This window comes from Anas acuta, chromosome 4 (genome assembly GCF_963932015.1).
Source record: "Anas acuta chromosome 4, bAnaAcu1.1, whole genome shotgun sequence".
NCBI lineage: Eukaryota > Metazoa > Chordata > Aves > Anseriformes > Anatidae > Anas > Anas acuta.
The window spans coordinates 35,558,588-35,584,191 of NC_088982.1; the positions used below are offsets into that span (position 1 = coordinate 35,558,588).

The 25,604-nt window shown below is 39.1% G+C and overlaps 1 protein-coding gene across 1 annotated transcript; it reads left to right on the plus strand.

Moving 5' to 3' along the window:
- The first annotated feature begins 408 nt into the window (after positions 1–408).
- Positions 409–24,737, plus strand: HSPA4L (heat shock protein family A (Hsp70) member 4 like). Its single transcript, XM_068680687.1, has 19 exons — positions 409–640; positions 4,548–4,605; positions 5,985–6,125; positions 7,832–7,954; positions 9,150–9,249; positions 11,077–11,210; positions 12,201–12,445; positions 12,560–12,636; positions 13,830–13,981; positions 14,515–14,621; positions 15,010–15,143; positions 16,336–16,538; positions 18,654–18,755; positions 19,286–19,423; positions 20,338–20,463; positions 21,597–21,704; positions 22,781–22,900; positions 23,456–23,617; positions 24,043–24,737. Exons 1-19 carry the CDS (start codon positions 534–536, stop codon positions 24,235–24,237), a joined length of 2,532 nt encoding a protein of 843 aa, XP_068536788.1. The 5' UTR covers positions 409–533; the 3' UTR covers positions 24,238–24,737.
- The last annotated feature ends 867 nt before the right edge of the window (positions 24,738–25,604 follow it).

The window sequence follows — 25,604 nt, forward strand, 5'->3', positions numbered from 1 at the left end:
TGCTCCAGCACGAGCCGCAGTGAGATGAGAGCCTGGCTCTAGGCTGCTGCTGTGTTTCAGGGTCAGTTAAGGCACAACAGATCCTTTATTATAATTTTAAGTCAGCACCAAGAAGTACAGCAGCTCCCTTCTCCTCAAGCCTCACGCTCTGAGCCCCGCACACCCCGCCAGCCACCTCACCCCTCAGCTGAGCTCCCCCCGCCCCCCCATAGCGGCCGCCGGCCCCTTTAAGGCCCGTGTGGGCGCGCCCCGCCGCAGTGCTGACGCGCGGGCGGGGGGGCGGCGCCGCGCCTCCTCCTCCCCCCCCCTTTCCTTTCCAGATCTTTCTGGAACGCGCCGCCCGCAGCCCGCGCGGCCCGCGCAGCCCGAGCCCGGCCGGAAAGAGCCGAAGCGGCGGCGGGCGGGCGGCACCGCGCCTGCGCGGGGGGGCGGCCCCGCCGGTTGGCGGCCGGCGCTCCGCAGTGGGGGGGGGAAGCGGAGCGGAGCGGGCGGGAGGCAGCGGGAGGAAGCCGGGCGGGGAGCACAGCGCAGCCATGGCCGTGGTGGGCATCGACCTGGGCTTCCTCAACTGCTACATCGGCGTGGCGCGCAGCGGCGGCATCGAGACCATCGCCAACGAGTACAGCGACCGCTGCACGCCGTGAGTAGCGCCCGGCGCGGCGGGACCCGGCTCCCTCAGCCAGCGCGGCCCCTGAGGCGGCGCCCGGCACGGCCGCCGGCCCCTCCGCGCGCCCTTGAGGCGGCCGGGCCGGCTCCGGAGGCACGGCGGGTTGCGGGGTGTTTTATGCCGGCTCCGGAGCGCTGGGGTTCCGTGCAGCAGAGCCCCCCCTGCGCTGCCGCCGGCCCTGCGGCACCTGCGTGGTCGCCGTGAGGAGATGGAGAGGCGGCGGGGGGGGAGGACGGCCCCGTTTCCAGGGGATACGGCCGGGCCGCGGGGAGCGCCGCCTGTGTGTGCCTGGAGGGGGTCGGGAGAAACCCTAAAAGCTGGAGGTTTGGGCACTGCTCTTTGTAAAAGGAATTCGTAGCCAACAGCGGAAAGTTTGGGGCTGTGTAACGCCATGCGAGGCCGTCATAACTTCAGCATCGCTGTCCTTCTGATCTCGAAGAAATGTAGGCTTTGGTTGGCTTTATAAGCGTTTTTTATTTCTTATTTTTTAAATGCAGAAGGAAGCTGAATGTTACTATACACATACTGTCTGTTCAGAGTATGCTCTGAAAATATTTCTAACGACCTAGATGAAATATCTTGCCTTTCATATTGGGAAGTCCCAAGGAGGAGTTATCCTTGTGTAACTTGGTGAAAACAGAACCTCTGGGGCCTTTTAATTCTGCTCAAGGAAGCCCCTGGAACTTTGGTCCTAAGAAACCCCAGTTTAGGGCCGACTTCTCCCCCCTCAGGACAATGAGTGCTGCCAGTTCTTAGCTATTCGTGGAGCGCATTCTTTGCAGGTAGACGTTTGGTAGGCTTTCTTGTATTTAATATTTTTCACTTAAACTTACAAGTAGCTGTGCTTTGAAGATGTGTGTTGAGTGATTGTGAAAGGGAGTTCAAGCAGTTTGTAAGGTAGTGTCTTGAGTGCAGAATACGTAAAGGCAGTATTGACCTCACTTAATGACGTTTCTCCTGGCTTTTTTTTTTCCTCTTTCTCCAAAGTGCAATATAAAAGGGTTATATAATATAGAAAGGAATTTCTTTTCGAATGGAAATGTCTGGAAGCAAGCTTAAAAAGAAAAAGGCAACAGAAACGTTACAGGTTTATTACTGTTACAGAAGCTTGCCATAGTAACTAAACCTTATTTTAAGTAGGTTTGGGCTGATATAATGCCTAAACCATCAAAACTTTTCCACTTATTTACTGTGTTGCTATGCTCAACGAGCTCTCTATTTATATGTTTCTATAGGGGTGCTTACATCACTTAAACATTTGACGTTAGCTAATAATTAACATTGGTTGGATACATCCCAAATACTTAGGACTTAATTTCAGATTTACAAAGTTTTGATGTTTGTTGTGTCAATGTAGTGTGATGAAAAAACACCTGAACTGGCTCTGGACAAGCTGGTACGCTTCTGTTTGCAGTATGTTATTAAGCCATGTAAAGATACTGGGTTACGTCCTAAAGATAGGACAGTCCTGGCTGTGCTGGGCTAATTATTCTTTCTGGGCAAGGCTAATTAGTGCAGCCAGCGCCTACCTTTTGGAGTTGATTCAGATACCTGTGCAATACTGTTGTGGACTGTACAGCTTTAGTCTAAGCATGCAGGGTAGAGCTCAGGAAGATAGCGCCACATTATCGTGGTTCCATACAGCACTCCTGGAGTCCTAAATCCAGTGTCCCAGTTGTAAAAACACTTGGGTGATTTGTTGCCTCCAACCTACCTCGTATAATTGAAGGCATGGGATTGTTAGCGCTTGTAAAACGTGCATCTTCTTTTGGCAGTGCTTGTCCTTAAGCTTTGAAAGGAAACATTCTTCCATTAAGCCATCCATTTCAGCAGGACTTTCAGTGTTTCTTCAGGCTTTTGGCCTTGTTGTCTCTTTTGATGTTAACTGACACCTCATTTCTCTGAGCTGAGAACTCCAGCAGGTCAGATGCTGCGTGCATTTCCAGTGAGCCTGGGGTGTTAGCTCCATGGCAAATGGCGCTTTCAAGTAGTATGCCTCACCACCAGGGTTTCGTGGAGAGAAAAAAAAAGTGATTGCTGATAGCTCATAATTTTTTAATAACTATTTTTTTCAGACCACATGTAATTAGTGTAATCACAAACTGTAATTAAAACAATGATCTAGCATCTTCTTCAAAACAGTGAGTGGAGAGGGTTGAAATGTCCTGGTGAGGAGAGCTGCTGTTTTAGAAAGGTCTCTGTCCTGCTCAGATCCTCCCTTCCCATAAAGCCAAGGCGGGTGAGAGGCAGGCAGTGCAGTTGTGGGACCTCATTTGTTTTCTCCTGGTGGTGGCTGTGCTTCCTAAAGGGCTGTCTTGGGTATGGCTCCAGCATTTGGAGCTGAAGAGGACAGGCGCCTTCTGGTTTTTGACATCTCAGCTTCCCAGCCAAGGGAGAAACCACCCATCCCTTGTGCAGGAACTGGCTGGAAGTGAACCATGGCAAGACTCACCGGGTTGAGTGGATTCAGACTTGATGTTTCATGCCCTGCCTAGGGGTATTAGCACATAATGCTGCCTGTCAACAGAGGCAAATCCCTGCACAGAAAACGTGTAATATAATAACAGTAACAATTTGTAATCACAATCCATAAAATAAACGTCTTATGAACTGTTTAAACAACATGAAAAATAGTAAAAGCTTTTCTTGAAAACTGAATTTGTGTTTGAAAATGTAGGGCAGCGTGCTGTCAGTGTGCAGCAGTTAAATCTGGTGAAGTTTGTGAGTGTTTAGGGTGGTGTTGCAGCCCAAGAGGTTGCTAGGTAATGCTGCCAAATTGGATGCAGCACCCTCATGTAATGAAGGAGGAGTGGAGGCAGAAAGTAATCCATTATAGTGACCTTATGCATTCATTAAACAGTGAAGAGTAAACCATATGAATCTGAGTTGTATTTGTTATTTACTGCTGAATTAGTTTAGACAGATAGGTTCTCTTTTGGAAACAAGAACTTGAAAACAAGTTTTATTTGATATCTGTAGAAACAAAGCAGGCAACAGTAACTTGAGGAAAAGAGCACCACTGACAGTACTTGGAAATGCACTGATGAGCTGATGTACTGATTACAGAATAAATTAAAAGTAACACGTAGTAACCGCATATTGGTGGAGCTGTTAACGGCTAAGGTTACACTTCAGTAGCTGCTTGGGACAGTTGGCTGAGGCCATGAGCAGTGCTGGTGCCTTGCTACCCGTATTTCTCGCTGGTGCCGTTGCTCTTTCAGAAGCAGGCCAGTGCTTGGTTCTGTTGGTGCTGTTGCAGAGCCCCAGGAAGCCAGCAGGGAGGCAGCCAGGTGGCAGCTGGTGTCCTCAGGTGGCCTTAGCTGGAGCTGAGGCACAGGGGTACACGGGAAGCAGCAACTGCGGGCACCACAGCCACTTGGAGTGCCCCAGCCCTTGGTGCCTGGCAGCTGGTGTGTTTACCTTGGGCTTGGGGGTTACTCACAGTTGCTGTCTCAGTGCCAAGGTGTGGTGCTTTCTGACTGCGGGGTCACCATGTTGAGAAAACTTGAGCAGTAGAGCTCAGGGGTTTTAACTAGATGGCCCAGACCTCGTCTGGTTATGACCTGTCACCCAAAACTACTAATTCCGTACATTTGTGGCAGGATCTATGGAACACGTTAGCTTTAAAGGATTCTTTAAATGCAGAGAATACAACTGTGGTTGCCTGCAGTTTCTAAATCAATTTGCAGAGAACAAAACGAGAATTGCACTGCAATTTCTGGTGCTTCATGCAGTAATGCTATGAAATGCAAGTGTGTTCTGACTTGACTTCTTGACTTGTTTTTTTGTTTGTTTGTTTTGTTTTATTAAAGTAATGTAGAAGTATTTTATAACACTTCCCTTTAAAGCTGAATTTCTTTTGTTTTCTTCTTTTACTTAGAGCTTGTATATCTTTAGGATCCAAGACCCGGGCCATTGGGAATGCAGCAAAGAGCCAGGTAAACAGACAGGGGCGATGGGATTATTACTGACCTGACTTGTTTCATGTTGAACTGTGGAAAGAGAAGTAATGAATAAACTTGGTCTTTTAAAGTAACTTGTCTACTACAAGTGTACGTTTCACAATAATGCTGCATCAATAGTACATTCTCTATTAAATTTGAAGCGCTATTTCTCCATCATCTCCTCATTTAGAATACAAAATGAGGAGAAACAGGGTAATCCCTAGTTTCTTTCCCAGTAGAATATCTTTCTCTTGACTACTTGTGACAGCAAGAGTAGAATTCATTCTCAAATCTTCTTCTGAGGTGTTGAGGGGGGTAGGGGTACCATACATATGGTTTTGAAAAGTTGAAACAAATTGAAGAACAAAAGCTTGGTATAAATACTAATTCTTGGTTATAAAGTTAAATTCATGTGCCTGTGTAATTTAGTTTTTTAATTTGGAACTTTGAAAAGAAGTACGACTCCCCCAATTGTGTTGGACTTCACTTGCAACCCAGGCGAACTGCTTTGCAAGAAAAACGCTTAAACTTGTAGTAGTCCAGAAAGTCAAAATAGATTGTCTTCCCCTCTCCTTTGCATTCATGCATCATGTTGACATTCTGAGGGGATATCTTTCCCCGTAGTAGCGGCCCAGTAGGCAGCTGGACCTGAACGTGGCAGAGGCTGCATTGCCTTTGTTCCATGAAACTTTACACCGTTCATCTGAACTCAGCCCCTGAACTTGCTGGTGAGGTGTCCTGTCAGTAATGTTTCTGACTATAATCCTTGTTATTTAGCCTAGTAAACTAGACCAGTTTCTGCTGGAATAGATTACCCTGGAGTAACTCCTCTTGATAGCTTAATTAAATATATTGTGTTAGCATTTGTTCAGGTCCTTTGTTTACTTAAAAATCTGTCCTTAAATAATTCAGGTGAAACACTGACGAGGGAATAGGTGTGGGAAGATTTTATGTCCAGGTGGAATCTGACTTAGAGCATAATTTTAAAGGAAGTGGAATGCATTAATTTGTCAAAGCTTCATTTGAAGTTAATGTAGGTAATAGCTTAACTTGTTGCTGTAGACCGCCACTGCTGCAGTATTTAATACATCCTGTACTACATACTATATTGGGAAGCTCCTTTAAATTAAAAGGTGCAATGAAAATTGATGGTAGCAAGCTAATGGTTATTAAAGAGGGAAGCAAACTTGAACTTTATAATGGAGACCATAGATTAAAAACAGGGTGTTTATTTCCCTGCACCCTTTCTTTTCCAGTAAATGTGTGGGGCTTAAAATAGATCTTTGGGATGTGCAGTAAGCTCAACAAAACAAGAATGTGGTCTTCTGTAGTCTACACGTCATAGGTAACTAAAGATAAAATGTCTTTCACAGATTGTCACAAATGTAAAAAACACATTGCATGGCTTCAAAAAACTGCATGGAAGAGCCTTTGAAGATCCTTACATACAGGCTGAAAGGGCCAAACTTCCTTATGAACTTCAGAAGATGCCGAACGGCTCTGTAGGAGTGAAGGTGAGAGCTTCATACAGCGTATCTCAGGTGCTAGAGATGAGTGCTTGAAACCTTTGCCACTTCATATATGAATTGTGTTTTCCCTAAGAAAACTCTAAATATATTCTTGTTTTTGTAAAGAAGTGTCAGGTGATAACCAGTACAGTAATAATACCTTTTATTTCATGCAAAGCCTTCCTTGGCATAATTTAGCTATGTTTCTCATTCTTCCCTATAATTCATTAATTTCTTTCTGTTCAGAAAGTTTTAGAGTACTTGTTCTATATTACGTACTTGTCTTCTGCTAAAGGAAGTGTAAAAATGTGTTGTCTTCTGTTGTGCAGGTGTGCTATAAAAGGTTAATAACTAACCTCAGAAAGGTTAAGCTTAGGTTTAATTACCTTGAATAAAACTGTGTAATAAATCTGCTGTGCTCAAAAGATGAACATTCCTTTCCCTGCAGTAACATTCACTAAGCATAGTACTTTGTCTGTCTGAGATGTCTGTTGAGATTTCTCGTCAATTTTACTGGCTTTCTGTAGTCTCCCTTAGTAGCTTGTAGTTTACTAGATTTACCTTCAAATAGCTTCAATTACAGTGTGTGATTGTTAGTGACATCTCAATTTGTCTGGAAATGCAGAGACCAAGTGTTAGGAAAACAGGGTAACTCTCTGAAGATTTAATCTGAACAAGCTATTTTTAATTTGCTTCCAAACTAAATGGTTGGAAACTGTACTTTTAAAATTCAGACTTTATGGCTTCAGTCTCTGAATGCGTCTACCATTAGCAGTTTAATCTAGATCAGGAGTGTGCTTCCAAAGTAAATCTCCCTGTCATCCTCACTTAGCTTGCACTTCGGGTTGCTTTGTGGAGGGGCTTTAGACCACATGAAGTGAGTTTAGTTTGCCCTGTACAGGTACTTATTATCATAGTAATGGCAAATGTAAATAGAGTTGCTGCTCCTCTTTCTGGGTTTCCATGCACAGGAGCATTTGAGATTATTAAATAGCAGGAGTTCAGGACATAGACCTCCTGTGAAGCTTCCTGATTCAGATGTGCTTCCCAAGAAGAACAGGCCAATTAGGCTTTCCTTGTTTGTGGCAAGGAGTTGCCACATATGTCTGAGTGACCCTTGCAGGAAATATGTTCTTGGGTTTTCTCCAGAATTCCAACTTTTTAGCTTGCATTAGGAAGAATGTGATTCTACGTATGTTTTACACTTCTTTTCAGTTCCAAAACCACGCAATAAAAGTACTGCAGTGTTTAGAAATAACCCCTTGAGATAATTGGGTTGTCAAGGTTTTCCACAAAACAATGGTCAGCTAATTTGAACCATTTACAATTTGGTGTAGGTAGCATGAATCCATAGCATCAATTCATATGGAGAGTTACTTGTGTTCAGTGTGGTGTTAAACTTGTCTCATTGCTCAAAACTATAAACATGTCCAAACTGTGTATCTCAAAGAAGAGGTGATTGATGTGTGAAAGGATTTTTTTTGCTGGTACTTGTCTTTTCTTTAAAAAAAAAAAAAAAAAAAAAAAAGGCGGGGGGGGAGAACAGGGGAACACGTTTTTCTAATTTCATTTTATTTTGAAATCTTGTGCAAAACTCTTCACTTGCCTTCTGGTCCAGGAGAAAATGCTTGTTAGTGCAAAATGATACCCATTGCTGCTGGTAAAGCTTAACATGATAAGATTTATTACAGAATTGCAATTCTCTATTTCAGGTGAGATACCTTGATGAAGAGAGGCTGTTTGCAGTTGAACAAATTACAGGAATGTTACTGGCCAAGCTTAAAGAGACTTCAGAAAGCGCTCTGAAGAAACCCGTGGCAGACTGTGTGATCTCAGTAAGTTGTAATACCATGGTTCTGTTTATAGATAACTTCACATAAGCTAGTATCATTTATGCCATGGTGCAATGGGAAAGAGATGCAAGTAGTGGGTAGAAATCACATTGCCAAAAACTTGGGCTTTTATTACATTTTTTTTCCAGCTGGTAATGCTTTTGTAGTCATGTGTGTGAAAATGGAAATTTTTGTTACAATTTGTTTGAGAGAGCATACTACTTAGGTGATCCAGGCTGGTTCAGTGCTACGTAATTTGCCTGCTATAAATGAGAAGTACTTTATGTGTAAGCACTTCTTTTCCGGTCCAAAAGTTGAATTCTTTGTAGTGTAGTTGAGAGTTGCCTGAAATTCGTGTCTCCGAGGATAACATACTAGAAAGAAGCGTGAATCGCCTGCATTTGTTTGAAAAGGTCTTTGTATCTGGCCTTTAGCTGTTAGAAATCTGCTTTGATCTTTTTTCTTGCTTCCTTATGGCATACAAAGACATGTACAGAGAATACCTTCCATACAAATAACGATTCTTGGTAATAACCCTGAAGTGGTAGCCAACAAAATAGAAACTAGAAATACGGCCTTGTATCTTAACTGAGTGCAGCCATTTTCTACATGGGCTTTGACTGTGCTTTGGCTCTTTTTGGTGGAACTGAAGATGGTAGGGGACTGTAAGCTGGAGCTGTCATTTAGATGATAACAAAAAAATTTCACAGCTGGACATAGCTCCAATTGTAGTGCAAAGATTAGGTCAGTGGTGCTGAAGCTAAACTTAGTGCTGTTGAGCTTCTGCAATAGCTTTTGGGGGGGGCTTTTGATTTATTCATATTTAATTTAGCAAATTTGTTTGACTTCATGCTGTGTAAATGTTTACAGAAACTTTCTTAAAATGTTTTGAACTGGTAATTTTAAGATCAAAGGTTCATCAGAAGAATCTGAACTCTTTTTTTGGTGCATAAGTGCACTGTTTAAAACAAGTATGGATTCCACTTAATTTTTGTTATGTTTTGAAATTTTAATTAAAATACGCAGTAAAATGAATTACTTAAATGTTTTACTTGGACTGCCTTGTTCATCTGAGGTTAGTTTATAACAGTTTCTTGTGGTTTTGAAATTTATAGGCTTCCTTAATGGGTAAGTCTGACTTTTAATTTAAAGAGGTTCATATGTCATAATATCCTGTGTAATTATTTCTTGGAAACAGGTACCCAGTTTTTTCACTGATGCTGAGAGAAGGTCTGTAATGGCAGCTGCTCAGATTGCAGGACTAAATTGTCTGAAGCTGATGAATGAAACTACAGCAGGTAAAGGCCTAAGTGAACAGAAATAAAGCAGCAATGTGGATAAATGCTTTTTTAACAGCTCAAGCTATTGAATCTAAAAGGGCGATGACACATTACAGTTACACAATTAGGAGCTTGGGAAAAAGCTATCCGGACTTGTACTGCCCAATCCAGCTTGGGAACTGGAAACGCAGTAACTGGCAGTGGGGTGGTGCTCAGATTTTATGAGGCAGGAGGAAAGTTTGGATTTCGTAACCTCAATACAATGCTGCTTGAAAATAGCTCCTCTGCTTCTGAAATGAAGGGAGGAGGGTGTCTCTGCTTACCTCTGCTGTACCGTGGAGCTACAGCAGAGAGATCCAGAAAGCCAGAGCTGCAATCAGAATCCCTTAATAGCCTAGCTGGGATATGCACCTGACCTAAATTCTCAGTTGTTGTATTAGATAGTACTACAGTGTACTATTATCAGATGTACCCCGCTTATTTTCTATCTGAAAGATTACAGTAAATTCGTTACTTAACATAGATGTGTTGTGGTGTCTTTTAAGAGTGACATTTCCCATGATTTTGCTCTATAATACACTTCCAAATGACCTCATTCATGTCTCTTTACTTGCAGTTATCTGTTAATAAAGTTCCCCTCTCCAAAGTTAAATAAAACAAGGATCTAACAGATTTTTCTTTCCAGCTTATTGGCTATGCTGGAGTAAAAATAAATCCCATGGAAATATTTAGGGGAAAACTTTTTTTTGATTGTAATCTAATATTTACTTGAAATAAAAGGCTCTTAAGGGAAATCTCAAACTGTGTAGTCCAAATAACTTCCATTTTTAACTACTAATGTATGGTTTAAAAGCTGCCTCTACACAAACTGCGTTTCTATGGAACTTTCTTTCAAATAGACCTGCTGATCTTATATAGAAACTTCAGTTATGACTTTTCAAACTATTCAAATAGAGTCAAACATAAGTCTGTGGGAGAATGACAGTTTAAGCTTGTGGAAAATCTGTCAGTTGTACTGTTGGCACAACTGTTTTTTGCATAAAGTGAGTTACTTACTGCCCTTTTCTAGTTTTTGATGTGTTCTGTGGTAGGTTATGGAAATATGCTACGCTTCCTGGGAACTGAATTTGAAGCGGTTTAAACCAGTAATTTCAGTATTATTTTTTTTTAATTTAAATTTTCTTTTAGGAAGTTTCAACCAGCTCCTTGAATGAAGGCTGGTATTGAAATCTTAGTTTCTTGTAAACCAGTTTTGAAAATGTTTTTTTCTTGAACATGTTAATTTGAGTACAAGCAGAATTGAAATACTTTGTGATGCTTTAATGTTAAACTTTCATTTGACATTGATTTCTTCTGTTGACAGTGAAAAAAACTGTTTTCAACATCCTAGTTTTGTTCGTGATGACTTTATATGAACAGTCTATTTTTGTTCACTGTATATGTACAACTCTAAAACAGAAAATAAAAATAACTGTTCTGATAAAATCCTAGATCTAAAAATTTTTAATTTATGATGGAGCATTTATTACTAACTTAATGTGCTTTGGAGGCACACAGAATGTAGTTGCTTTTGGAAAGAGAGATGATACAGAATGCTTGAATGACAATTATGAATGCATATGATATAATAGTAAAATTGGAAATCAAATAAAAATGAAGAATGTGGCAACTCATATGGTGTAAAACTCATGTCCCCTTGCACCCTTATGTTCTATCTGAGTAGCGTAATGGAGGTAGTTATAAAAACTGGAAATAAGCAGCATCCTCCTTTTGGTAGTGCCTTTAATGGATGCTTTACATTGGTACACAGCTTTGCCTTAATTTCCGTGGGCTGTTCTCTTTCAGTTGCACTAGCCTATGGAATATACAAGCAAGATCTGCCAGCCTTGGATGAGAAACCAAGAAACGTGGTCTTTGTAGATATGGGGCATTCTGCATACCAAGTCTCCATCTGTGCTTTTAACAAGGGAAAACTGAAGGTAATCTTCTAAGTCATACAGGAACGTCTTATATTCCTTACTTAAATATTAAGTATTTAATAGAACAGTAATCAGAATAGTGTTTGATGGGAAGATTTTTAAACTTAAAAAAAAAAAAAAAAAGTAAATTAGTTTTGAAATTCAGAACACCGCAGTTTTCTGATTTTTTCTTTCAGCGGTTCTGGCAAAGCAGTTTTTGTAAGAATGCAGAAATGAACTAACCCAAAGGGTGTTTTCAACAGTGCTTGACAAGCAAATGCAAAATGCATTTTTTGTCATTTTTCTATCTGAATGAAATACTTGTGTATTCTGGTAATCTCACAACTGTTGTAGCTGAGCAACTTGTTTACCTATAGGGAATTGTTGAACTGCCTTAAATTGTTCTATGGTGATGGTTTTTCCTGCCATGAATGTGAAGGTTTAAAATCTAAATCCCATTGAACATGAAATAAAACTGCATTCACTCTGTAGTTCTGAGAGTTTAATCTTTGAAGTTTGAGCTATTGGTGGTTGAATGTTTTATAAATGTCTATGCTGTCAAAATGTGGTCTTCATCTGAAGTCATGTGGAAGATGATAGCAGTTGTTTTTTGGTTTTTGTTTGTTTTGGGTAAATGTCATAGAACTAGTAATAGCATGAGAAAATAGCTATCCTAGTCTTTTTCTTTAGTGAGCTAGTAAACTGAGTAGGGGGTGCAGCATGGTAGAAAAAAGCATGATAAATGTGATGTTTTTTCTTAAAATAATAGTAGTACTTTATTTGGCAAGGGCGGACACTAATTGAGAAGAGTCATTTATGCTGTTGTTTTTTTTTTTAAGTTGTTTCACTTATCTGACAGAAGATGGTGAGAAATCCACAAGGGATTCTGTCACATCAAACCTGTTTTTAAAGGTGCTGACTTGTAAAACCAGTGACAATATGAGAGCTATCTCTATATCTAAACATATTTTTTTTAATAATTTGTAATTTGTTCTTTCACTCTTAATGCAGGTCTTAGCTACTACCTTTGACCCTTTCTTAGGTGGAAGGAATTTTGATGAGGCATTGGTAGACTACTTCTCTGAAGAGTTTAGGACAAAATACAAGCTGAGTGTAAAAGAGAATCCTCGAGCGCTGCTACGATTGTATCAGGAATGTGAAAAACTAAAGAAGCTTATGAGTGCAAACGCCTCGGACCTTCCACTCAATATTGAATGCTTCATGAATGACCTTGATGTCTCCAGCAAGATGAACAGGTACCATGGTTTGTTGTGTGTTTGTTTTGTTTTTTGTTTTTTTACTGAAGTGTAGTCAAGTGTGGTATCTCAGCTGTCGTCTTGTAACATGGAACATATGTCCTGTTCCTGCAGAGCTCAGTTCGAGCAGTTGTGCGCTGCCCTTCTGTCCAGAGTGGAACCTCCTCTAAGAGCTGCTATGGAACAAGCAAGTAAGTAGGAGCTGGATACCTTTGGTTCTAGAAAGTAACTAGTAATGCAGTTATCCTAGATCTCTTTAATGATTATCTCTTTAATGTATTTTTTGTATTCATTAGAATTGCAAAGCTAAGTACTGAAAAGTTAAATGTAAGTTCCATTCATATGCTTGTCATATATGCATGATCCCATTCCTGCCTCATTCAGTGCACAAACCACTCTGCAACCCTGACTTATTGACCCTCATTCACCCTGTGAAATGGAAAAGGTTGGGCCGTGGAAAGATCACTTTTTTTTAAAAAGTGGGGGCGGGGAAGGGGGGGGGGAGAACACAATTGTCATTCTTTACTGGAACACTTTGCAATTGTCTGGCCAGCCTGTTCCATGTGATACATACATCTTCACTGACCTGAGAACTTGGCAGTATATTCTTAAAATAAGTTACCTGCAGCATGTGCAAATAACAATTCTTTTGTATAGTGTGCTGTAAAGGAGAGGAATAGACTTTCATAGGAAAAGGGTTTATGCAGTTTTTAGCATCTTCAACTAAAAGGGAAAACATCTGCTTATTTTTGAGTTGGCTCTAACTAATGCTGGAAATACGAACTTGAGTAACTGCTGAGCAAAACCATACAAGGACTGACAGCTGTTTGAGATTTTTAGATCACTTCCTCAACATATCTTGAATCCAGAATTAAAGTTACCCTGCAAGCACAGTTTAATATTTATACATTTTTAGTCAAGGGTTTGTTTTTACATATTGGCAACCAACATTAAACCAAACATATGATGAGGTGTATTTGGGGTTTATTTTGTTCCTGCTTGGGAGGAGTGAGGTATTGGCACCCAATACTACAGGGGTGCCAAAGAAAACCTTATCACATGCTTGGGTTTATGCCCACCAGAAAGAGGATACGTACAGACAAGGCACTTTTGAAGAGCAGCTGTCATCAAGTAAGCCCTATTTGATGCTTTGCTTCTGCATTTTTCAGGATTGTGCAACCAGAAAATTGTGTAGTCTGTAGGAAGGATGAGGATTTTGAGTAAGATGGAGCACTATGAATCTGGTCTTAAAGGTCTTGTTGGCTGTTGAATATATTCAGTGCTTGTGACAGTGCATAGAAAGAGAACTCGATCTTACTTTGGTTGTCCAAAGACAGCTTTTTGATATATTGATGATAACTGAAGGCCATGCACTCTTTTCTAGAACTTGACCGTGAAGATATCTACAGTATAGAAATAGTAGGTGGGGCTACTAGAATTCCAGCAGTGAAGGAACAGATCTCTAACTTTTTCTGTAAAGAAATAAGCACCACACTAAATGCTGACGAAGCTGTTGCGAGAGGCTGTGCCTTGCAGGTATGGATATTAAAATTCAGTATTGCTCGTTTAATGTGTTGTGGTCTACTGCAGCGTAACTAATCAAAACCAAGAGGCATTGTAGATGAAACAATACACAAAGTCTTACTTGCTATGTTAACAATTGGTGACAGTGACAATGTCAGAAATGATTGTATTAGGTTTGGTAGCTTGCCACTGTGTCCCATTAAAAGGAATGGTCTTGTTAGAGACCTGCTAAATTTGATGACCTGAATTCACAGTTCTACTTCATGTAAGTCATTTAGAAGCTTTGCTTCTATCTTTAATGACCATCACTCAAGAAGTGGCATATCAGTTACTATTACCTTAATTTAGTTAAGTCTTTCAGTTGAATTAACTTTCTACTACAAGTAGGAAGTTCCTGTTAAAAAATATGGTGGCAGTCAGGACCTCCATGTACTTGTATGCGTTGTAACCTTTCTACACCTTTCTTCATTGTAACCTTTCTTTTCTAATTATTGTACTTTATTTTGATACATGGATGTAATAAAATTCTGGTCTTTGTTTTCTAGTGTGCAATTCTTTCCCCAGCTTTTAAAGTGCGTGAATTTTCCATCACTGATGTTGTTCCTTATTCCATAACGTTAAGATGGAAATCATCTTACGAAGAAGGAACAGGGTAAGTTGTACGATGCCTGCTAAATAAACGTGGATTTTTATGTGTGTATTAAGAAAAATGTTGAGCTGTGTGGAAGAGCAGGCCTTCAGAGTTCTGAATTAGCTACTGGAGCAGTTCTTTTATTCTTCTCTTGTTTTATTTCTTGATCATTAATTGGAAATACAGCTTAAAAATGAAAAACTTGTGTGAACTTACTTAGTTTTGCGAAAGTGACATAAAGTACATAGTCCATTTTGAGACATACAGCCCATTAATGCGCACCTCTTGTCAGACACATTCTAAGTAAATTATTTGGTGGCTTGTTCAGTATGGCTGCTGGTCGTAAGGTAACTTGATTATCCATTGTATTATGCTCAGTGGCTTAAATTTACTTAATGTATCATTTTAGGGAATGTGAAGTCTTCAGTAAGAACCATGCTGCTCCATTCTCAAAAGTAATTACTTTTCACAAGAAAGAGCCTTTTGACCTGGAAGCTTACTATACCCATCCACATGAAGTGCCTTATCCTGATTCAAGAATAGGTAAGAACACATGAATTAAAAAAAAAAAAAAAACAGCTTTTGTTGACAATGAGAAAGGATAGTTCTCCTTTATGTAAGAGACTTTACCTCCATATTTCCTGGATTATAGAAAAGCCTCGCCCCTTTAGAAAGGCTCAAAACAGTCTTCTTGGCTTAGGTGCAATGATCAAACAATATTGATGTCATCTTACGGTAGTTACTAGGAAACTTATTTTCTTCATCATTTCTAAATGTTCTTAAAATGTAGGCACAAAGAGATCAATGCTTTATTTTCTGGTTCTTGAAGCTTGTTTAAAACGGAACATGATCCAATGTGCCCACCAGCCTAGATTTTTTCAAAGAAATTGGATCAAAGGAGCTGTTGGTGCTTTATCTGTCTAGATAGATATTTGTCATGTCTCTTTCTGCTAATATGAGAAAATAAAACATAGGTGTCCCCTGAATGTAAGCATCTGTAGTAAACTAATTGCATCGTATGAATTAGTTTACTTGTAGCTAATCTTGCTTTATTCACGATTAGTAGCTGACTGTTCAGGGTCTTTAAGGTAATTGATTTTATTGACTATTTTCTGTCAGGTATAAACTTGGTAATGCCTTTTAGGAGTGTCTTTCCAAGATGTCTGTCATCTTCAGGAAGGAGCATTCTCATTTATACATACACATCCTGCATTACTTCCATGTTTGCAACAGTTTTGAGAACATCAATCTCACTGTTTCTGGAGGCCTTGATAAACACACCATTTGGTCTCCAAAACGTGCAGTGTATCTGCATTATCAAATTCAAAGGGCACCTTCCTCTGTTACCATTTTATTTTTCAGTGCAGAGATAGTTGAATGAAAGAAACCGTTTGAGGCAAATCACAGAAGTTTCTTTGGTGTGATGGTTTCGAGAAGGCAACGAAGAAGTGCAACATCTAATAATGTTATGTTGAATGCTTTACAAAATTTAGATAAAAAGCAAAAGTATCTTGTGGCTGTACAAATTAGTAATAAGTGAGGAACCAGATTTCAATTTGTGTGGTAGACATTACGTTGTAGAACTACTAACTAAGAAGTTTCTGAATAGAGTTGATCTGATAGAGTTGCTATTTAAAACAAAAACTTTTAAGTTGTGTATTTTTCTTACTTTGTCTATTTGTATGTTTTTGTTGGTTTTTTTTTTAAACAGTAATTAAAATCTTTTGTTTTAAAGGGCGTTTCACTATTCAAAATGTTGGTCCCCAACACGATGGTGACAATTCTAAAGTGAAGGTTAAAGTGCGTGTCAATATTCATGGCCTTTTCAGCGTGGCTAATGCTTCTATAATAGAGAAGCAGAACATAGTGGGAGATCACAATGACACACCTATGGACACTGAATCATCAAGTAAGAACCAAGGCAGAGATGATGAGCTGGTATGTAAACTTGTAAATATCTACACTCCTTGTAATTCCGACAAGAGAGCCGATAATTGGGGATGAAATCATAGTGTATAGCTTTCGAAAATTGCTACTTCTCCACCCTTGAATGATTTCTTCAGTTACATAACACGTTTCTTCATGATTGTTTATTATTAAAGTACTGGTACTATGATAACAAGAGTGTAAAACAACTAGATTGCAAAGAAAATAGTTCTCATTGTATTTTACCATCTCTCTACTAGTCTTTGTATTATGTTGTTATCAAAACATTACAATTAATTTGCCAGATCACAAAATGTGTTGCTGTTTAAGTACTACATTTTCATAGAGTAGAAAAACGTGGTATTTTTTCATAAACCTTTCACTTACAGCACTAAACTACGGGTAGTTCTTATAAAATGGCTTGTAAGCCTGGGGGAGGGAGGGGATTAATGGAAACAAATGTGTAACAGCATTGTTACCGGTACTGAGAGGTTAGGATTTCAGACTTCCTTACCTCACTGTAGTCAGTGTCTTGAAGTACTGCAGAGGTGCCTGCTCACAGTGTTCTGCTGTCAGTTTTCCCATCCAAGTGCAAGGAAGATTAATTTCATTTCTGGTGTCTTGTATACTAAACAAAAGTACATGGCTGCAAGTCACAAGGTGCAGCTTCGGTACTGATGCTCCAGGTGTGAGGACTGGGTACCTGGGAGGAGTGTTTTTGCAGCTGGGAGAGGTGCCCTAGTGGTGGCCTGCAGCTGCTCCTTGTGGACAGGTGCTTTGCATCTGGGCTTTGTGTACAAGTGAAGCACTTGATAGTGATGTAGCTGACACTTCATGTTACCAGCATGCTGCATGTGGAGGTTACTAAGCTGTGTGCACTGTGTTCAGTGCAAGAATAATCGCTTCCATCCTCAGTCTTTCTGTTTGTTAGTGCTTCATTCATCCTAATACATCTTCTGTGCTTGTCAGCAATTTCCTTTCATTATTGAGGATGATGCCCCCGGCTCTGATGAGGAGGTTTGTGGTGTATATGTGTACTTCCCCCCCACACCTCTAGCTTCTTGTGTAGGCAAGACAGTTCCTTCTGGTTGTTGCCTTTCCTGTGTGAACAGTAAGAACAGTAAATACGTATTTTTTTTATTCTGAAATGAAAAAAGGTAGATAAAGTAGCCTACTTACCTTCAACTTCACCATTACAGCTTTGCTAAATCAGCTACAGCTAGCCTGCAACATGTTGCACCTGTACGAGTTTGAAAGCTTTTAAATATTTAATTTCTTGTATTTCCCAGAAATAATGGCAAACTATTTTTACATGCATATGTGGTCTGTGGATCCACGCATCTTAATTCCTTGTAATAGAGGTAGTCTTTGACCTTTCACACCTCAGCTGCTGCTCTATATTTATTGATGGTCTGAATGCCAAAATACTGGAGTCATTTTGAAAACTTGAAATTTCATTAATATGCTGTTGAAGGATTTTGTAATGACAACAGGGAATAGCATAACTTGAGTTTTTCAGTGATGTCTTCAAGACACTTAAATTTAACATAAGGCATAAGTGAACTACAGATAAATTTGAGTGAAAAATGGGGTGGCTGGGGAAGACAATCAGTCATGTGCTCTAAAAGGCTACTACAGAAATGATTTTTTCACTGTCCTGTGAGACAGATGCAGGTAACAATTGCAATGATTGAATTACTTCTGCTTTGATTATAAAGCTTAAAATTGAGGGGAGAAATGGTATTTGTTCTAAGTTCTGGCTGTTCCATAGAGAATCTGTAGTTATTGTCTGTGTTGGTGTTGTGTTTCTAAACTGTTATTTGCATACATTTCATATGTATTTATTTTGAAATTAAAATGGAGTATTCACTGGGCTTAGTATAATACTATGGATGGTAGCATCATAACTATTTAAAAGGGGGGTGGGTCAAGTGGAATCTCCATTTAATTTGAGAAAGATACAAATACAAGTAGCATTATCAAAATGTTTAAATACAGTGAATCAAACTTTTCAAGACTGAATTTTTCCACTTCATCTGTGATGTAAGTTGGCCTCAGTCTTAATGCAGAGGTTTGCTGTATGATTTATGTAATTTTTGTTTTTTTGTTTTTTTTTTTTTTCCCTAGGATAAAATGCAGGTTGATCAAGATGAAGGTATTCAGAAGAGTCAAGCTGAACAACAGAGCCAAGCAGATGAGGAAACTGAAAATGCAGGAAACGAAACAAAAGTTTGTATTCAGTATTGATAAGGAAATGTAACATTGTTTCCCTTACACATTTTTGCCTAGTATTTTCAAATTTATTCTATCAGTCTTTGTTGCAATATCTAGGGACTGTATTTTTAAGAGCACAGCTACACTGAAATGGTTGAGTTAGAAATCCTACCATAGTGCTTACATTTTCAACATAATATGCGGTCAAGTCTTTGAAGTAGGTTTCTTTTACTTAAGGTAGTTTTATAGTGAAGATGGAGTTCAGGACAATTTAGGCGTTATGGAATTTAGGCATTATACAATTCCTTTAGCTTTTCAGCAAGTTTTCTGAAAAGCTCTTCATGGTATGTTTAAAGGAATTAAATACTACAAGTTTGGTTCAAAACTAAGGTAATGGTGATTCCAAATAGCAGATGTATAATTGTGTACTTTGTTTACGTGCAATTAATTTGTAGCTCTCTTCATTAGTTTGGTTTGTCTCTTTTTGAGCATAAATGTAGTAATATTTCTGTTCCTTAAAGTTTCTTAAAATGTAAATCTTACAGGTTGCTTCTGGAGACAAGCAAGATAATCCAACCCAGCCAAAGGCTAAAGCAAAAGTGAAGAGTATTGACCTACCTATACAGGCAAGCCTCTACAGACAACTAGGACAAGATCTTATCAATTGCTATATAGAAAATGAGGTAAGGAGCATAAGCAGATGATGACTCTGATGTCACTAGATAACTATTTGGAAAGTGTTTGCAACCATAAATGTTTCCTAATTTAGAATTTCTTGTGACTTTGTCTTCAGTTATGGGGGTTTTCATTTTTGCTGTTTTTGTTGTTGTTTTTTTGTTTGTTTGTTATTGGTGGAGTTGACCAGTTTTACTAGTAAGCTGAACTATCCAGGTCTGAGGTGAACCTTTTAGCTTATCATTACTGAACAATCAGTGCCTTTCTTAGGCAGGAATTTCTTAGGATTTCCAGTAAAGGCTGTGCAGTATGTGACAGGCATGTGAGTTGTTACTGACTGACCTGAGAAAGGTCAGGATTTGCACTTGCAGACTTTTTTTTTTTTGGTGGTCTATGGAAGCCGTGTCCTTGCTAGACCATCTTTTTTGCCCTTCAAGTGATGTATCAGCAGGAAACTGGAAAGTATTACATAGAGAAAACATGGCTGTTAGAGGATCCTGTCTAACTTCATAGGTGTGCCTTGTCTGCCATTGTGATGATCATACCAATTGAAGTTCCTCTTTGAAAGCTGGTCAGGGCAAAGAATAGAATACCTTTTGTAGGGCAGAGTAAATCCTAGTGACTTCTAAAGTGAAGCCAGTACTTTACTACTAGTGCTGTCTGTGCTGGTCAGATTGTAGTTTTTACCTGATCCATTTGTTTTGAAGCACTTGCTGAATCGCTCCTAAATGGGAACACGCTCTTGTCCCCCTTTCCAGTTCTAACTGGGTGTGAAGAGAAGTTAACGCAAAGGTGAAAGTTTAATCTGTAATTGTGAATTAATAAGCTTCTTGAAAGTTATATAGTACGCTTCGAAAAGAGTAACGCTCAAGCTTGACAACTGAAATGTTTTGAGTTTTAACTAAGTTTTTATCTGCCCTAGGGGAAGATGATGATGCAAGACAAACTAGAGAAGGAAAGAAATGATGCTAAGAATGCTGTTGAAGAATATGTATATGACTTCAGAGACAAGCTGTGTGGAGTCTTTGAGAAGTTTATCACTGAAGAAGTAAGATTTGCCTACGTTTCCACTGTCAGATGGGGGGAAAAAAAAAGCTTTAAAATTCAGTGGTATATGTAGAGGCTGCAGGAATCTGTAGGACTTGTCTCAGAACGTGAAATGAATTAACTTCACAAAAGTGAAGTTCAGACTATGCTTCAGCCTGACATTGCAGACAGTACAGAATTCAGTGTATTTGCATGTCAGAGAAGTTTCTCGGTGGCAGGGAAGCATTCCAAATGTAGGCAAAACATTCTGTGGTTAGGTGTAGGAAAGCAGGACAGATCACAATGAGCGTAAATGGGTAGGAATAAATGAAAATGAGCAGAACACAGCATTTATAGCTGTGCTGTATTGATCTGCATTTCATTAACTTACAAATACGGTGTTTGCCCCACTTACAAGTGTATCGAAGCTGATGTGCTGTTAAAGTCCAACTAAAAGATCGTAAAGTTTGTACACTGGGCTTTTGCAAAAGCAGTACTGAAAGATAACTTCTGTAACAGTTTATCTGTAACAGCCATTTAAATAAGTGGCTGGTACACAGGCAATGAGTTGTCAAAACAACTCTCCCCTAGCTGCACATGTTTTAAGGCCTGCTCTCGTTAATTATGAGTACAGATGGCCTTCCAGTATTAACTCATGGATCTAAGGCTGTCTTTCTCATACCAATTTCAAAACAATCTCTTAAATATATTAAGGGCATAAAGAAGATATTAATCTCCAAGTAAATAAAGATAAGGTCTTTATCTTTGTTTACAGCTGATAGTTCAAATAAAACTATTTGAACTTCAGAGCTATAGATGTGCACGTGTGTCCAAATACTCTGTTCCTCTCTTGTGCTATCAGAGAACCTGAACAGCAGGACTTAAGATGTAAAAAGAATACACAGGAATCTTATTTAGCGATGTTTATGCTTGTATATGAAACTAAAACAAAAGCTGTGCAGCTTCCAAACTTCACCTGCAAATCACATGAGTAGGACTGTGTTGCCTCTTGTGTCTTTCTATAAAATCCTGTTTTTGAAGTCTGTTTTCACCAGTTGAAGGCAAAGGAAAGGTGAAGGAAACAGGTGTGTTTTTGTTCAGCAGTCTCATTTGTATTGTTCCCTGCCAACCTAGTGTCTGTAACTTGCTTCATAGGATACAAACAAGCTGACCTTGATGTTGGAAGACACAGAAAACTGGCTTTATGAAGATGGAGAGGACCAGCCAAAACAAGTGTACATGGATAAGCTTCAGGAATTACGAGTAAGGCTCTAAGTGCTTTTCTAGAAAAAAGGTGTTGGGGGCTGGGTATATACATACGCATGGCTAATGTAAGCCAAGCTGTTGTGCCGAGGGGTGTGCGTGTCCGTACCCATATGTGAGTTTTGTGAATCACTCACTTCAGAGGACTGACATCCAGGTTGTATGTGGCTAGTGTCCAGTTGTGCAGTGGATGCACTATGTAGAACTAGGAATACAGGTTGTTCTAATGGCAGTTGTGCTTCTAATTCAAATAGTCGCAGTGAAGCATTCAGTCTTGAGTGAGAAATAATAGAATTGCTGCGATAACTTTATGTAGTTTTTGCTACAGACTGGAAGAGGCTTTAGAGTAATTGACTGTTCTCCCAGGTATTCAAAACTACACTTGAAAACAGATGCTCTGGTTTTCTTGTTTTAAATAGTCTTGCATAACTATATCATAAAATGCAATTTTTGGACTAATCTCTAATGATAAAGGCTGAAGAATGCGTTAATAGCTGCTTCAACTGTACCATTTGAGTAGTAATGACCAAAAAAAGAAACTGAAGTACTTCAGTAGTCTCAAGGGCAAACGTGAATTTTGATGACTACTTAGTTTGTAAAATCTTTAAGGATGCGTCTCTAACTCTTTGAGTTCCAGCTGTTTCCTCTCAAGTTAGGTTTTCTTTGTGGGAAGGGGATGCAAACAGCAGTGTGGGCAACTACCTTGCCTGGATACTAGTATTCAAAAGAAGAAAAAAACATGATAAAATGAAATATTTTTTGACTATTTTAAAATTCAAACCATGTGTGCCAATCTGTGTGCAAAATGTGTATTGTTTCTCCTGCAAGCGTGTTGTCCCACAAGTTCTTTTTTTCTGAAAGAAACTGCGAAATACTAAGCCATATAAGGGCAGAAGCACTACTCGTTTAAAGTTGTGGGCTTTTTTTGTTGCACTGAAGGAAAATGCATAGATGAAGCTTTGGAATGGGTATGAAAAGGACAAAAAAGCAGTCTTCCTTCTGGTGCTATGTTTTATTCTTTGACCAGAGTATGCTAAACTTCTGTTTGGTCAAGATGTTTGTGCTTGTATTTACAGAAATTTGGACAGCCTATTCAGGAAAGATACATGGAACATGAAGAGAGACCAAAAGTTTTAAATGAACTCGGAAAAAAGATTCAGCTCCTTATGAAAGCAGTAGAAGCATACAAAAATAAGGTAGAAGCAAATTATTTAGGGAATGAACTATTATGGATGTGTGTTTGGTTGTAAGATTATTTTTAGTGCTGAAAAAAAAATCCTATTTAGATGAACTTTTAAGCTGCTCTAAAATGGCTGTTGTGCTTACATTCCTGAGAACTTCAAAAATCATTCTTGATCATTAGCAAAAAAAAAAAAAAAAAGTTTCTTCAAGAATGTGAATTAAACATGGTGACTTGTACCATTTGAAATGGTTACCTCAACTTACGGTTGTTATCCGTGTTTTTATAATTAACAAGATAGTGTTTTGGGGTTAGTCACTTGGGTGAATTGTTCTCTTGAAATTTCCTTACAAACTTGCGCTTCAGCAGTGTGTACTTAAGATCAAATTTGCAAATATGCCTAAAAATAATTTCCTGTGTTCAGTTCTACAGTCACTCTTCATACCAAACTCTAGTTAGAAGCCCTTCTTTCTAGTGGGTTGTAGCAATGTTACCCTATTGTGTGTCCCTGAAATTCTTAAGTGGTTGAAAAGCATGTGCTAATTGATGATATAAATATCTCTCTCCTTAGGATGAAAAATATGATCACCTAGACCCTGCTGAGATGGAAAAAGTTGAAAAATACATCAGTGAGGCTATGAATTGGTTGAACAGCAAAATGAATGCCCAGAACAAACTAAGTCTAACTCAGGATCCAGTTGTCAAAGTGGCAGAAATACTGTCAAAATCCAAGGTAAAAATTGTCATAAATGTTGTATTTTAATAAAGGTTTCTTTAAAAGATTTTAGCCTCTGTATTGAGCTAGGATACAATACCTACAGAGATCTTCAAAGCTCTGGTAAGAGTCATATAGAGGGAACAGCAGTTTTATCAGTGTTACCAGTCCTAGCTCTTGACTTGCAGCCAGTACCTCTGAATAGCCCTTAAAACATTCAGAGTTAAAGCACCAGGTTTGCTAGAAAATAGATTGCTGTAAGCTCTTTAGCTATTGGAAGGTTCTTTTGTTTTATGTAAAGCTACTAGATTTGATAGAATTGAGAAGTCTAGTCCTTGAAGTTTGAAGTCTACATCATTATGAACATGAAATAAATTGAGACACTCTATTGTAATGAAATTACCGTGCCACCAAGTAACTTCTCTCACTTCTGTTACAACCAGGAACTGGATAGCTTCTGTAATCCTATCATATACAAGCCCAAACCCAAGGTAGAACTACCCAGCGATGGGCAGTCCAAAGCTAATGGTGAACACAATGGACCAGTGAATGGACAGAGCGGTACTGAAACAAGACCTGATCCAGCGAAGGACAATTCTCAGCAGACCAAACCATCTGGAGAAATGGAAGTGGACTAAACCTTGCTTTTCTTTTACTTAATTAAAATAGTGCAAGTAACCACAGGGTCCATTCTTTTTGTCTGGTACACACCTCAGATGTTCAGTTATTCTTAGCCAACCTTCTGTCATTTGTTGCTGAGTAGTTTTGAAAGTGTTTCATATTAAGTACACCTCTGATGTTCATTTCCACTGATGCTGCTTATGTGGAGCTTTAGCCAAATGTAGATTGTATAAGTCAGTTTAAGCTTTCCCAATATATTTTATATCAAACATACAGAATTGATATATAAATGGCAACAATCTACCTTATTTAAAGCTTTTATTGTGGATAAACCTCAGCTCCTTTATTCAGGAAAGGATACTGTATTGCACTACTGATGCTCAAGTGTAGATCTAATTGCATCTTTATTTTGGAAAAATATTGGAATTGAAGTGGCAAAACTTGTCACTTGAAGCACTGACCTTTTCTAGTTATTGTATTGTTATAATTTAAATATTAAAATAGAGGTTAGTTGGCATACTAGTCCATCTTGTTGATGTACCATGAAAATTGTACGGTCTCTTTCATATAAACTAATATAAGCTTAAACACTTTTAGACTCCCATACCACTAACAAGCTTAGTTACAAAATACTTTATAATGGCGCTGCCATTTGCTGAAATGAAATGAATGGTCTCGTTGCACATTGCTGTACATAATGGACTGTGCTTATGATAGGGTGATGCTAATGATAATAGTATGAAGTGGTAGAATACACAGGGACTGTTGCATAGCTTTCCCTTGAAAATGTCTTGCTGCACATGTTGTTATTTCCACTTCCATTTTTGAATGAAGTCTGCATCTTGATCACATGTTATGCTGGAGAGGAGAAACAGCAGAAATGGCGCTGTGTGAGCTGGATATTGGCACACCTAATTTTGAAGCTGCTTAAATCCTGTTTGTGGCAAACTTGAAACAAATACTGAGCGCTTACTTAACCCGTGGTACTAGACATATACTCTTTTGACCAAGGATCTAAATGAAAGAGCATACAAACTGGATATTCACCCCAAAGATGAAATTGATTATACTTGATGAAATTGGAATTGCTTACCTGTTACCTTTGCTCATTTACTTTCTAATGAAAGTGTCATGTTAAATAGCTAAGTCCCTATTTTCTTTGTCTTGCACGTCACGAAGATCCAATGTCCGTTCACGCATTTATAGGCTTCTGCTAGTTACGGAGGTACTGCTGCACTTGTTAAAAACAAGCCACTTTACTTTTGACTTTAAACAGCTCTTTTACCAGAACAGGAATGAGGAATGGGCTACTCCATGAAAAGTGGTTTATTAGCTACATCAGCCTGAGAGTGAGATAAATTGCAGCGTAACATTTTACTGACGT

Excerpts from the sequence above, each read along its gene's own strand:
- HSPA4L (XM_068680687.1), top strand. The coding sequence starts at position 534 with ATGGCCGTGGTGGGCATCGACCTGGGCTTCCTCAACTGCTACATCGGC. Across the intron at positions 22,901-23,455 it reads TAGAAGCATACAAAAATAAG|GATGAAAAATATGATCACCT; the intron begins GTAGAAGCAAAT and ends CTCTCTCCTTAG. Across the intron at positions 23,618-24,042 it reads AAATACTGTCAAAATCCAAG|GAACTGGATAGCTTCTGTAA; the intron begins GTAAAAATTGTC and ends TGTTACAACCAG.